The sequence below is a fragment of the Urocitellus parryii genome, chromosome 10 (assembly GCF_045843805.1).
Source record: "Urocitellus parryii isolate mUroPar1 chromosome 10, mUroPar1.hap1, whole genome shotgun sequence".
Lineage (NCBI taxonomy): Eukaryota > Metazoa > Chordata > Mammalia > Rodentia > Sciuridae > Urocitellus > Urocitellus parryii.
In genome coordinates this window covers 112,682,782-112,698,100 of record NC_135540.1, presented here as the reverse complement: position 1 = coordinate 112,698,100, position 15,319 = coordinate 112,682,782, and the positions used below count along the sequence as shown (strand labels likewise).

Sequence of the window (15,319 nt, the reverse complement as noted above, 5' to 3'; positions counted from 1 at the left end):
CATATAAATAAAAGATTTTGTGTACACTTAATACTAAAAAAAAATGTTTTAAATTCTAGAACTTGCCTAATTTTATATAAAGATATTAAAAATAATAAAATCTAATTATAAATTCTGATATATAAAGTGGAAGTTACAAAATTTTTATAAAATTGTAAAAAGTATCTATTTGTAAAATATTATTTTGAAGTTTTTTGAACCATCTGTTTTAATTTTTTTCCTTTTGTTCTACCTTTATGTTTTAGTGTGTGGGTTGACCTGTCTTCCCATCCCTTCATGAAGTTTTTTATATTTGAAATGATTTTTTTTTTCCTGCAAGGGAGATGAAACAATTCCATTGGAATTAATTCAGTGGGAGACTGCCATAACATTTATAAATTCCTTTAAGTAATGTTTCAGTTAAATGCTCTGCTCTTTATCTGTGCTCTTCTAGTTGCATTCTCCTAACGGCATTTTCCTGACTTCAGCCTACAGCGTTGCAAATAAAATCACACGATTTGGTTTTTATCTCTGTATGAGTTGTTGAAATAAAATCTGTCTGTGATCAGTAAAATGGTCCAGTTCACATTGAGCAGTACGTGAGACATAGTAATTCCAAAAGTATTTATTGAATAAAAGAATGAAAATTTTAAGTGGGGCACTAATTATTGATTCTTTAGTTCTGTGTAACAAATACCAGTTTCTATTATGCCTGTGATATCTTGTTATAAAGTAAACATTAAATTTTCAGGATATTAATACTTTTTCTTTTATGCATTCATTCAGCAAATGTGTGTGCATACATTTTGCATTGTGCACATATTTTTTACAAATGTTGTTAGTTTTCTATCTGAAACCTTATTTTAAAAATTAGAGAAAATTAACTTTTGGGGTTCTTTTCCTTGAGATAAGATTTTTTATCACAGTGATTTTAGATAGAATAATACCATATTTCTCAAGAACAGCTAAATATTTGATGTCATACTGGGATAGGTAAGGGTTTCTTTTTTTTTTAAGAGAAAAAAATTTAAAAATTTTATTCTATTTAAGAAGTTCTGGAGACGGAATAGTGTCAGGTAAAAAAAAAAATTGAGAACAAAACTGTTCTCTATGTTTGGGTAGCCCTGACCACTCTCACCCTAGGATCCAAGAAGAAATTACCCCCAGGCACACTTGAACAAAACTTAGTTATAAGAAAAATTCTTGTGTACAGTTTTTTTTTAAAGTGTTTTATTAGTTGTTAGTGGACCTTTATTTATTTTTATGTGGTGCTGAGAATCGAACCCAGTGCCTTACACATGCTAGGCAAGTGCTCCACCACTGAGCCACAATTCCAGCCCTCTTGTGTACAATTAATAAAATGCTGTGGCAGAGCTAAACTCTAGTGTTAACACCAGACTTCAGTTTTTATAACTTAATTCCTTTAGGATAAGTAATACACATGGCCCCAGGATATTAGTTTTTAAACTAGAAGTTATTAATCCTGACTGATCATTGGGATCACTTAGAACAGTTTTTTTCCCGTTAATTTAGTTTTACAGTTTTTATCAAATAATGCACAAAGTTCATAGTCAAACAGAACCAAGAAGCTTGTAACAAAGATAAGAATCACCTGCCGCATTCTGCTTATTCCTTAATTCTACTTTCTGAGATGGCTGTTTTTAATATTTGTAGTATTTCTTTTTGTTTATATGCCATATTTCTATGTAAGTCTTATACTGCTTCTCCTGATTTAACATTATTTATTTCCTCTTTGCTGGGTATAGCTTTTATATACTCCTTTTATATACTCCTGTACATCTTCTAATCTAATTGGGGGACATTATCCCCCAAATAGAGTTAGATATGTCCTTCCTTTATATACCCTTAGTAAAAAGAAGCCCAAAACCTTTACTTTACTCTGTAGTAGCAGAGTATTAACTTGCCTGCTTACTTATCTAGACCCCTTACTAAACATAAGTTTATTGAAGACAAATACTATTTTTTGTTATAGAATTGAAATTCCTTAATCTAGCATATGGTAAAATTTAACAATCTGATTGCTGCCTGTCTTTTTAGCCCTTCTTGTAGTCTCTGTGCCAACTCCACCATAGTGCCACAATCTACTTTCTGGGCTCTCTTCCTTTGCTCATACAATTTTATTTTCCTACCGAAACACTCTTACTCATCTCTCTGGAAGACTTACCACATATGTGTCTAACTTAGATTATTATATCTTCAGTTAAATCTTTCTGGATTGCATGAGCAAAAATAATGGGACTCTCATTTTTATTCCTAGTGTTTAGTATACTGTAATAGTTAGGAGACTGTATTAAGGCTTGAAATCTATCCCCATTCCATCATTTACTAAGAATTTGACCTTACATTAGTTAATTTCTTCAAACTTCAATTTTTCTAGGCATAAAATGGAAATAATAATAATGTTATGATAAGGATTTTAGAATACACACATCTGTACATAAAACCTGTAGCACAGTACTTGAAATGAATAAGTGCTCACTAAACATTAAATGTTATTCTGTAATACTTTATATCATAGGTGAGAATTGCTTCACTTATCTTCATGGCTGACCTAAGTCCATTAGGGTCAATATCAGTCTTATTTAATTATCATAGCTTCACTTTCTAGCATAGTACCTGTCCCAAGACTAAATGGATTGTTATTGACATCCATCAAATGAGTGGTTATGAATTCATTGTTTCTTGTTACAATTGTTTTGCAGTGATTTTCGTTTTTATCACAAAAAGAGAGCATATTTCTAATGCTTTGGCAATGCTTGGCACATACAAGATCCTTAATGCATTTTGCATTTCTTAAGACATGAATAGACTCAGGGTGGTAGAACCATTTACTGTACTGTTTGTAGTGTGTCTGTTCACCTCTTCGCCTTTTTCCTTATGCAAATATTTCTCTGGTTAGTATGCTATAGTAAAATAGTTTGATCAAATGTTTCCAGTAGCTCTAGTGATCAAAAGAAATTTTTTTTAAATAGAGGTTTTATTTTACTGAATAACGTGATAATTTTTCTTTCCAGAAACGAAATCCTGAAGTTCGGCATGTAGATTTGGAGATACTTTAACCTTGATGGGGTCTTGGAAATGAGCTTGTCAAGCCATTCTACAAAGCACGTTTTCCTGCTTCTTCCCAGACTAAAGGAGTCAGCGCCATTCAGAAGCCATTTCCTTTTTCAAGACAGAGGAAATATTTTATGTAAAGAGCAATTGAACAGGCCACAGAACTAAAACTTCTTTCTTCTAATCATGTTTTTTGTGCTTCAGTAGGGGACACTTTGGTTATTTCAGTTGTTCATAATTTCATTTTAGCCTGTCAGTGTGTATTATACCTTGCAATCATGTTTCCTTTCTTCACATTGGTAAAAAATAAGTGGCATCCATAGGATTATAACTTTTAATTTTGTTCCTACTGAAGATTTTACTCCATCAAAATCTGCCAATCTTGACTATTCTGGCTAAATTTGGTTCAGGGTTTATAAACAGTCACTCTCTTTCAAAGTCTGTCTTTCCTAATACAATGTAGAAATTACTTCTTTCTACGCACCTTGTTATTTTGACCTGAGCATTGAGAAGAGTCCTTCTTTCCTAACCTAAACTCTTTATCCAGATATTCATTCCAGAAGTGGTTTAGTTATTACTGAATTAAGTGAAGACATTTCAGTACTCTTTTATATCATAGAAGTTGCCGTTTTGTAAAAATTTCTCATTTCTCTTTTTTTCCCTTATTTGGTTTAATTTTTCTAAAGTTAAGAGATATAAAGTAATCCTAAACATTTCCATAGGCCAGTGTATGGTTGTTTCTTTTCTTTTCTCTCTCTCTTTTTTTCTTTCTTTCTTTATTTGGGGGGAGGGGGGGATAAACCGGCTTCAGTACTGTAATGTTTATTTTCTGGGAGATAATGCATTTATAAGCATTTTAATATTCTGCAAAATGAACTAGAAATATTTATAATTTTACAGACAGGACAGCATTTCATTTTTAATTTATTTAAATGGAGGCACTACTTATGTAAATTTGAACTGTGGGATATTTCTTGCTTTGAGAGAGAAGTAAATCTCTTACACTGAAACTTATGTCATGATTTTGTATCATATGGTAGTCGTCAGTGTATCTGTGAGTTTCTTGCAGTTACAAGTGGGCATTCAGCATAATATATTGGGCTATAACATATTATTGTAAGTAAATAGTTTTCTAATGACCATAAAGTATCAAGGTGAAGAAAACATGTAGTTCAAGTAATTAAAAATTTTAGTGAAAAACTACAGCTGTCTCCATCAAAACAAGTCATATGCACTTTAAAATGTCCAGGTAACAGTGAGCATTGTTCATGCCAGAATGGTGGCTACTGATCTTTGCTGAGTGAGACCTGCAGACCTAATTACCTGTGTGAGGTCAGGGTCTTAAAGCTAATATGGCAGTTTATAAATTATAGCAAATTGTAATCCTGGAAACAAAAAAATAAATCTTTGACTAAAGGGTTTGTTTTGGTAATTTTTAATCTAGTACTGTCATTTACTGGAAGATTGTGAGAATTGACATTGTACTTCTTTTGGTAATGCTCTACATTTTAAATAAGGTAACAATTCAGTTTTATTTTAATATATAAAATTGTTGAGCTGGGGATGTAGCTCAGTAGTCAAGTGCTTGCCTAGCATGCATAAGGCCCTTGGTTCAGTTCTCAGCACTAGAAAAAATAAACACACACACATATATTTCCATATATCCAACATTTATCATTTGATTATCTGTCCTTATACTTTGATTCCTCATCCCTAGTTTTTTTAATCTTTATTTTTTACCTGTTATGATTACCATGCTATACATTCTGCCTTCTTTCTCCATCCCCTTTCCCACCTGCCATTTGTTACTATATGTCATTGCTACATGGGTTAGTCCAAATTACATACAACTTCCTACAAGTAAAATTACTCTTAGATTTTTCACAGTTAGATAAGAATAATTAACTTGTTTTTTAAGTTTTTTAAGAGACTATCAAAGTTGATGCTCAGAAGTTATTCCAATTTTTTTTTTTAAGAATTCTCTAGAAAAGGCCAATTCCTACTATGTCTTCAGATTTTCTAAACTGATTTTGGTTGAGGTCATACTATTCTTAAGTAATTGAAAACTTATGTTGCTGTTTTTTTCTACTTCTAATGTGTTAAAGTTTGTTTACATAAATTTGACACAAAGGAGTGCAAATGTCTAGAAATTTGGAGGATTGCTGTGAAATCAGGAAATGTGTTCTATCCTTTTTTTCTTTTTTCCTTTAAACTAGAGTCACATTGCAAATTTAAAACCAGGGGATTTGGGGCCTCTTTCTTTAAGACAATATCTTGTTTTACCAATCTCTTGTTTCTGTCTTTTATGTCTTCCTCTGGTCCTCCATTGCATTTGAACATTTAAAGTGTATAATTTTTTTTTTTTAGTTATAGTTGGAAACATTTCTTTATTTTATATTTATGTGATGCTGAGGATTGAACCCAGTGCCTCACACATTCTAGGCAAGCGCTCTACCTCTGAGCCACAATCCCAGCCCTAAATTTTTTTAAAAACTTTTTTGGGTACCAGGGGATTGAACTCAGGGGCACTCAACCACTGAGCCCTATCCCCGGCCCATTTTGTATTTTATTTAGAGCCAGATTCTCATGAGCCACTGGGATTACAGATATGTGCCTTAAGTATATGAATTTTAATGTTTTCAAGGGAAATATTCTTTGTTGGAGAATAATTACAGAATTAATGTTGGACAGAATGGAGGAACAGTCAAGGACCCAAGTTGTGATATATCTGTTTTCAGCTTTTGCTGTTAATGGATCTCTAGCCAACTAGACATAGCAGCCCCAAACTTTCTTTATAAGTACATTTTCAGATTATGGCTATGGGAAGATAAGAAGTGAGGACCTATTTTTAAGTGGAACATCTTGGTGGTCATTAGCATTCAATTTCAGAGAGCTATGTTCTGGACATGTACTAAGGAATCTGTGAGAATCAGACTGGAGATTTTTTTTAATTTTTCAAAAACAAAATCTTTGTACACACACACACACACACACACAGACTCTCTCTCATTTGCCCCAAATCACCCAAAATAACAAAATGTCATAAGTCAGGTTTTTCAACATACGGTTTTCACTGTTCTCATAATTATCTCATAATTTGGATAATGCTTTTGCTAAAATTACACCCTCTAAAGAAAGGCTTATGTTTTAAATCTGATAACTTTTGAGGTAGAATGCTGGGAACTAGAGAAAATTGCAAAGGCATTTGGAATTTATATTATCTTCTTAGATTGCATTTGTCAAGCCTTGGCAGCATTTCTTTTAAATGTGATGACCCCCAATTTGCCAAACTGTCAGGAGTCAGTGAAGCAAGGAATTGAAGGTAAAATGTTGATTCAAAGATTGTCTCCCCTAAATCCCTCATCCCTGCTTCAAAATGGAACTTTGGAAGGCATTTATATAGAAGATTGGTCTGACAGCCTTTATATTTGCATTTTTTTACTTGCATCCCTAGACTTGGTTTTATGGTAAAAGAAATTTTTCATTTCTATTACATTATAATTCATTTGTCTGATTTCATTGGTAGATTAAGATGGTACTGGTCCCTCAGGATGCTTTTTTTCCTTAATAAAATAAGAACAACTCACTCAGTAATTTGGGACACTTCCCCCCCCCCGTCCCCCATAAATGAAAATTTGTTAAACATAGATGTTTCTTTACCTCATGTACTAAGAATTAAACTGTATTATATGGTATATTTTACCCTAAAACTCATGCCTATGTTTTTTGAACAGATTTTTTTATTCAGTATGCTTGTTAATTTGTAAGGTTTTCCTGGTTTTTCGAAACTACACTTTAATTATTAATATACTCTATGATGTCATATGTTTGGTAAAATACAAATCCAAAAAGTTATATCCCTTAGTGATATGTATTGTGCAATTTGACAAAATTAGATTGCTTAATATTTTAATTAAGCTGTATGTATATGTAACCAGAGATCAATCCAGAGCCTAAGTATGTGTTCTACCACTGAGCTACACCCCCAGCCCACAAAGCTATTTCTTCTGAGATGTGTTTAATATCTTATATTTAAATAAAAACACCAAAAGGTACATCCTAGAGCCAGCCTATACTGCAGTTCAAGTTGAATTCTATACTAATCCTATAGGAATTCCAACTATATTTTTTTCCCAGAGAAACTAAACAATTCAAAGTAATTTGGCATTTGGGGAGGGTATAATTCCCTCTTTATATTAAAAAATCTATTGAAAATAGAAGCAAAAGAGTTTAGAATTTGCCTAGCCAAATATAGAATCCTTTGTATTCAAGTATTTACAGAAGCTTTAAAATAAGAGTTAAAAGTAAAAACACACCTGTTTCTATTAAGATAGTTACCAATAGGATAATTTAAGCTCTTTATGCCAGATCCTGTTTTATGTGTACCAACACTTTTAATCCTCACAAAGAGCCAGTGAAGGGCTGTTATTCACATTTTTGCAAATGAGGAAACAGATAAAGTAGTTAGTGTCTGAGGCCACTCAGCTGTTAAAGGACAAGTCAGGATTTGAATTCAGTGTGGTTCTCACTCAAAGCATATGAAATAAAATGTTAATGGAAGGTAAGGCATTGCCAGTCATTTAAGAATTATTTATAGGCCATCCTAGAGACCATAGGCTAAAGATTATATTTAGTTCAATTGTCAGTCATTGATTTGAACCAGGAAGAAAAAAAAATTAAGGAAAGATGTGGAATAGCATTAATCGAAAATTTTGCAGTTTTGTGATGCTAAGGATTGATTTCGGGGCCTCACACATGCTGCTCACTGAGCTACACCCACAACCCCAAAATTTAAAAAAATAAAATTGTATAGATAAAACATTCATGATTCAAAATTAAGATTTTTCTCACATTGTCCCAACTCTGACCCCAGCTACCCGTTTTTTTTTTACCTAATAACAACTGATAATTGTAAGTTTGTGATGTATCCCTACAGATATTTGACATCAATATTCTCACACACGTTTGTTACGTATATTTCCCTTCTATTAATATGGCAAAATACTGTATACAATAATAAACTTCATAATTTACCTTTCAGGGTTGGGGATCAAACTCAGGGCCTCATGCTTGGAGGCAAGTGCTTTCTACTGAGCAAAATCTCTAATCTCTGTCTCATCATTCAAAAAGTGCACAATTTCCGGAGTTTTGCATTCACTTAAAATTACTAAATATTTAAGAAGATGTACATTATAGTGTTATGATTTGCCACTATTAATGTTGGGCTATATTAAATAAAAATCCACTTCTTTAGTTGCATTAACCATATTTTCATATGCTCAGCAGCCACCCATGGCTAGGGTCTACTATGTTGGACTGTGCAGATAGAGAACATTTCTGTTCTCTATTTAGGACTGTTTTGATGTGGTAGATTAAAGTAATACTAATCTAATATTTGAGATCATCTTTATAGTGTCCAACAAATAGTGCCCAGATTTTTGTTACTGAAGACAAGGAAAGAAATTATAGTTTAGCTCTTCAGAAATGTATTGATATAAATAATTAGTACTTGGGCTCTAACTTAAGGTTACCAGCTGGTTAGTAAAAAGTAAATTTCTCATCTTGAAGTGTTTGAATGTGACTTCATCTCTCATAATCAACATACCAAATATTAAGAAAGAAGTCAACCCTAAAAATGTTATTGAGCCAACAAAAATTCTTACCCAGGGGGCTGAGGCTGTGGCTCAGGGCCAAAGCTCTTGTCTCGCATGTATGACGCACTGGGTTTAATCCTCAGCACCACATAAAAATAAAGATACTGTATGTTTATCTACAACAAAAAATATTTTTAAAAATTCTTACCCAGATTGATAAATTTTGTGATTCTGAGTGTTCATGTTAGCTTACTAGGTTGTTGAGCAAATGACTAAATAAGCATGAAACCATTCATCACCAAAAGAATTCAGAGATGAAAATATGGGCTTTGTGGGCCCAGGTGGTGAGAAAGGAGGAAGCTTCAAGTTATTCACAAAATATAAATTCCTGGAAGTGTAAGTAATTCTAAATCTATATTTTTAAAGGTTAGAGGAGTTCACAATCTAGAGAAATCTTTCTGTAATATGCTTTTATCTGCTTTAAGTCCTGTTTGAAAGAAATTGACTCTAGCTTATTCCTGGAACTACTAGATTATATTGCGATCAGTAAAGAATTAAGGGATTGGGTGATAGATAACCTGACAGAGACCCCACTTGAACTTCCAAGGAATTACTCAAATTGATCCAATTTTCTTATAACACCCTCTGTGTGTATTTAAAAAACTGTGTCAAAATTTGTTGAGTACTTATAATAGGCCACCTGGGATTTCCTCTAGATGCCAGTTTAAAACCTCTGGAAGAAGGAAGCTGAAGGTAGAGCTGTCAACCAGATAAACTGAGTTATTCCTGTGGGTCAAGGGGGTGGATGTCCCATATTGATCAGCAGTGTTACTTCATGCCTGTGGCCTTGGGATCACTAAAACCTGCCTGGATCAGAACCAAGCAATTGTTAACCTGTCACAAGCCAGAGATGGCTAGGCTATTTCTGGTACAGAAGATGTTGCAGTCCTACTTTGAGAGGATAGTTATTGGGAAATATCCTGGGCAATGCCCATAAAAAACTAATTTGCATGTGCTTTTCCTGGATCATTTAAGCTTCCTAATTTTGATTATGTAGATCTTCACAGAATCCCTGTGTTTTAATAAACACGTTTATTTCTCACATCTTTGAAAGGCAAACAACGATCTCCTCCCCCCACAAAAAAATCAAACCTAAGAACAAAAAATCCTTCAAAGCAAACTTAAATGCAACAATGTCTCACTTACTTTTCTATTTATGTACTTTACCTTATAGCAAAACTCAAAAAAGAGTCAACCATACTCTGAATTTGATACCCAACACTGTAAGGTAAATTACAAAGTTGATTAATGTGTACTTTATTTTGCCATCTTCATAGAATGGGAAATATACATAATAAATGTGTGTGAGAATACAGATGTCAAATATCTGCAGGGACATCACAAGCTACTTTCTCTGAAGCCCACTCCAGTCTGGTTTTTGTCAGTGTCCCTGCAATAATCTGACCTTGACTTCCTTGCTATTAAATATGATGGTCAATCTTAAATTCTCTTTCTGCTTGACATATTAGCAGCATTTGACATAGCAAATCTTTTGTTTCCTGAAATTTGTTTTCTGGACTGTCCACCTACTTTTCTGAATGCTCCTTTTTAGTCTCTTGCAAGTCCCTCATTCTCTAACTCCAAACAGAGTGTCCTGGTGCTCTCTCTCTTCTTTGTCTATATTCATTCACTGATTGAATTCTCTACCTTCAATCTGGGACTCATACCCCATGGCCTATTTGACATCTCTTGGGAGGGGTCTGTATTCTATGGTTGTTCCCAATTATTCACTGCCCTTATGTAAAAATGTACTTCTGTTTTATAATCATTCCATTGCCATATGATTTGCAGTTAACTCTCTGTGGGCAAAATACAGTTATTTGCCCCACTGACATTGGGTTTAGTCATGCAACAGACTTGGTCCCACAGAGTGAGGACATAAGTGACATATGTACATCTGAGCAGATGTTTTAAGAGCTATTGTATAATTCTACCATTAGTGTTTTTGCAGTTCTATGAGAATGCCGTGTTCTACATAGGGGCTATTCTTTCAGACTAGATACTGAATGAAAGACATGAAATGACCAACCCATAAACAATGCCATTTGAGCATTAGATCTGGGGCAGACTAATATGTCAAACTTGACATCCAAAAACAAAACTCCCAATTTTCTCACCTCCCCTTCCAAAACACTTCCTCTTCCAAAACATTTCCTTCCTAATAAGTGACTTCTTCATCCTTTCATTTGCCCAAAACCTTGAATTCATGCTTGGATCCTCTCTGATTTTCATGCAATGGATGTTTGACACTTTAGCAAAATTCACTGGTTTTACCTCCAAAATAATTCTTGTCATCTCTATTATCTTAATGTCAGTTATTATCATTTCTTCTCTGAACTACTGAAATAATCTCTTAACTGGTTTCCATGATGAACCTAGCCCACATATTCTATTTTCAGCACAGCAGATCATGATCTTTTGAAAATATATCCAACCAAGTCATTTCTCAAAAATTTCCTATGGTTTTTCATCTCACACAGAATAACAAAAGTACCAGCCAGACTTACCAGCTCTTCCATGATAAGTCTTCCCTCTGCTCTCTGACCTTATTTTCTACTCTTTTTTATTGTTTGAGCCAGAATGGCCTCATTTCTGCTTTTCCTATATTCTATGCTTGTTCTCAACTCAGGCTCTTTGCATTTTCTGAAATATTCTTATTTTGTCAAATATCTGTTTGACGAAATAGCATCACCCTATCATTGAGGCCTTTCCCACCACCATTTATGAAACAGCAAACCATTTCAACCCCTCCTCCCAAATCCTCTTTCCTTGCTTTATTTTTTTTATTGGTTGCTCAAAACATTACAATGATTTTGACATATCATATATCATACATTTGACTCAAATGGGGTATGAATTCTTATTTTTACCACGTGTACAGATTGCAGGATCACATTGGTTATACAGCCACATTTATACATACTGCCATACTAGTGTCTGTTGTATTCTGCTGCCTTTCCTATCCCCTTCCTATTCCCCCTCCCCTCCCATCTCCCTCTACCCCATCTACTGTAACTCATTTCTCTCTTTTTTTCCCCTTTCCCCTCACATCCTCTTATATGTAATTTTGTATAACAATGAGGGTCTCCTTCCATCTTCCATGCAATTCCCCTTCTCTCTCCCGTTCCCTCATACCTCTCGTCTCTGCTTAATGGTAATCTTCTTCTCATGCTCTTCCTCCCTGCTCTGTTATGAGTCGCCCTCCTTATATCAAAGAAGACATTCGGCATTTGATTTTTAGGGATTGGCTAGCTTCACTTAGCATAATCTGCTCTAATGCCATCCATTTCCCTGCAAATGCCATGATTTTGTTATTTTTTAGTGCTGAGTAATATTCCATTGTGTATAAATGCCACAGTTTTTTTTTTTATCCATTCATCTATTGATGGGCATCTGGGTTGGTTCCACAGTCTAGCTATTGTTAATTGTGCTGCTATGAACATCGATGTAGCAGTATCCCTATAGTACTCTCTTTTTAGGTCTTTGGGGAATAGTCCGAGAAGGGGAATAGCTGGGTTGAATGGTGGTTCCATTCCCAGCTTTCCAAGGAATCTCCAAACTGTTTTCCAAATTGGCCGTACCAATTTGCAGTCCCACCAGCAATGTACAAGTGTACCCTTTTCCCCACATCCTCGCCAGCACTTGTTGTTTGACTTCATAATGGCTGTGACTCTTACTGGAGTGAGATGGTATCTTAGAGTGGTTTTAATTTGTATTTTTCGTGTATTTGTTGATTGATTGTATATCCTTCTCTGAGAAGTGTCTGTTCATTAGTCAGCAAACATCTTGTTAATCAGACCCACTGTCGCAGTATCACAGTGCTTGTGTTCAAGAAACCTTATTTTCTTTACAATGGTCCCAAAAGCACAGGAGTAGTAATGCTGGCAATTTTATTAAATTATTTTATTAAAATTTCATGTTACTGGGCTGGGGATGTGGCTCAAGCGGTAGCGCGCGGCCCAGGTTCGATCCTCAGCACCACATACAAACGAAGATGTTGTGTCCGCCGAGAACTAGGAAAAAATAAATAAATATTAAAATTCTCTCTCTCTCTCTGACCCCCTCTCTCTCTCACTCTCTCTTTAAAAAAAAATTTCATGTTATTATTATTGTTATTCTCTTTCTATGCCAAATTCATATATTAAACTTTATCAAAGACATGTATATATGTATGTATGGGAAAAAATAGTATGTATAGGAATTGGTATGATTTGAGGGTTCAAGCATCCACAAGGAGTCTTGGAACATACCCCCCATACATAAGACAGGATTACTCTATGATTTCTCTTTTTAAGCATTTTTTGTTTTGCAGAACATTTAGTACTGTGGCAAAATGCTTATGATAGAGAAAAAAGTAAGAATTTCACAAACTGTTACTGGTAAGTTTTGGGATTGGAATGGGACACCAAGAAAAGTTTTTATGAGCAGTTATTATTTTTTAATTTTAAAAAGTACTCAAGATTCATTTTTAGTAAAAGTATAAAAACAAGATACACTACTACACTCACAATAATCCCAATTATACATATAGAAACACATGGAAAGAAAACATACTAAATACTAATAATGCTCATATATAGGCAATTTTTCTTTTCTTTACCATTTACAGATTTCCTACAATGAACTTATTTTTTATAATAAGAATTTGAAAGGACATAGAATTCTTCAATCTTGAAATAATTAAAAACATTAGAGGTATATAAACTAAGGTGTGAGAATCCATAAATTACAGCCTTAACTTTTACCTCCTTTCACTTGGACATTGAGAACCAAAAATTTTAAAGGGAAAAGACAAAAAGAACAGGTTTCCTTAAAGAACTTTAAAATTTGTTTTTAATACCATTGGACTTTAAAGCCTCCCATGGTAAATTCCAACTCTGGTAATAAGGGCATATATTGTTGAGACTTGACATGGTCATTTGCTTAACTCTTTATTTAATCTGAAATGATCTTGGATCTCACTATGACTCATAAAAGTGAAATGATCTATTTGTCAAAGAAGAGTAGGATAGTCATCTTAGTAAATTGCAGAACTGAAAAATAACAGTTGAACTTAGCCTTTAATTATTGAATTCACTCAACATAATTTTTTGAGTGCCCATGCCTAGACACAGCTCTACCTGATAACTACCAAAGCATTAAGGGTAGTAAAGTCACCCTGAGGAAGTGCCCTTGAAAAGCCAGGCACAGATAAAGCACAGGAGTGAAGAGTGCTCTAGGCAATAGGGACAGCGGTATATATAAAAATATGGCTGCTGATTTTCAGTTGATAGCTGTGTCTAATTAGGCTGATAGAAACTTACTCCAACAGGAGTATCAGAATGCATTTTCATTCCTGAGGACCCTTCCCTTGGTGTTAAATAAAACTGTCTTCAGCCTTTAATCACAAATGAATTCCATTTTGCTACACTTCTGCTGGATCTAAAGAATCACAATTTTGAAATGGTATAAATAGTGTCTCTGGTGGTTCAGCATATTTAACTTGTTTCCTTCTAAGTGTGGCTTCAAAATATTGTTCCTTGCTGTAGTTCTGAATTGTGACTTATTCATTTTCAGTAGAACTATTAAATAAATCTGAGGAAACTCTGAAACTGATTTTTATTGTAATTCTCTTATTGAATTTTAGTTGTAGCTTTAAGATGATTTGGTAAGAGATGAAAAGCAAGGTGGCTGTTAAACTAAGATTGAAGCAATTTAAAAATTTATAGGCAGTTGTATTTGATATAGAATTTCTCCATTTATTCTAAAGTGGAAAAAGTTTGGACCTGCAGAAGGAAAGAAACAGATATCACAGCTGTTTTCCACCTTATTTGTTCCATGGGACTAGAACTGTCCACAAACTTGCCAAGTTTCTTCTGGGATCTCCAGCCCTCCTTGCTTCCCTGAGGCCCTTGGGACTTCCTGTGTCCTGAAAACAGGCCTAGCATGGCAATAGGACCAACCCTCAGGGTTTAGCCATGTCTCAGATTAGAGTTTCATTTACTAAATTTTATGATATCTATCTTTGATCCAACTACACTTTGCCAAAATGCTTTTGAAGATGTATATTACAAAATAATTTGGGGATTAACTTTTTCCTTAATAAAGACAGTCATTGCCAAATAAGGTGGTGCATGAAAGGAAAGTGACCACAACACTCGGAGCGACCAAGAGATCTTTTTGCAGCAGTGCAACAGAGGAGAAGAGAGAGAGAGAGAGAGAGAGAGAGAGAGAGAGAGAGAGAGAGGAGAGCATGCACGCAAGGGAGACAGAGATCAAGAGAGAGAAATAGAGCAAGAGAACAAGAGAGCAAGAGAGAGAGGGGCCCAGCAGGAGGGAGTTTTTATAGCCCAAATCTAACAGGCCTCTGGGTTTGCAAGCTGCCTTGTTGGCACAAGGCGGGGTTGAGTGTTCAGCCTTGAGTGGGGGTTGAATGTTCAGCTTTGACGCAAACAGGTGATAAAGGACCAGACAGAGAGGGGTTTGAGTTCGTGGGCCATCCTGCAGCTAACATTTGTTCAGCCTGTCCTGCAGATAACATAGTTCAGCCTGTTCTGCACCTAACAGTGCATACCTGTAATCCCAGTGATTTGGGTGTCTGAAGCAGAAGGATTGCAAGTTTGAGTCCAGCC

The 15,319-nt window shown here is 34.6% G+C and overlaps 1 protein-coding gene across 1 annotated transcript in view; it reads left to right on the top strand.

Moving 5' to 3' along the window:
- The window catches only part of Slc30a9 (solute carrier family 30 member 9), a 110,845-nt gene extending 97,507 nt beyond the window's left edge, over positions 1–13,338 (top strand). Inside the window, exon 18 of the mRNA XM_026386292.2 lies at positions 3,015–13,338. Within this exon, the coding sequence (XP_026242077.1) occupies positions 3,015–3,059 (45 nt within the window). The 3' untranslated portion in view covers positions 3,060–13,338. The remainder of the gene's footprint in view (positions 1–3,014) is intronic.
- Positions 13,339–15,319: the final 1,981 nt, after the last annotated feature.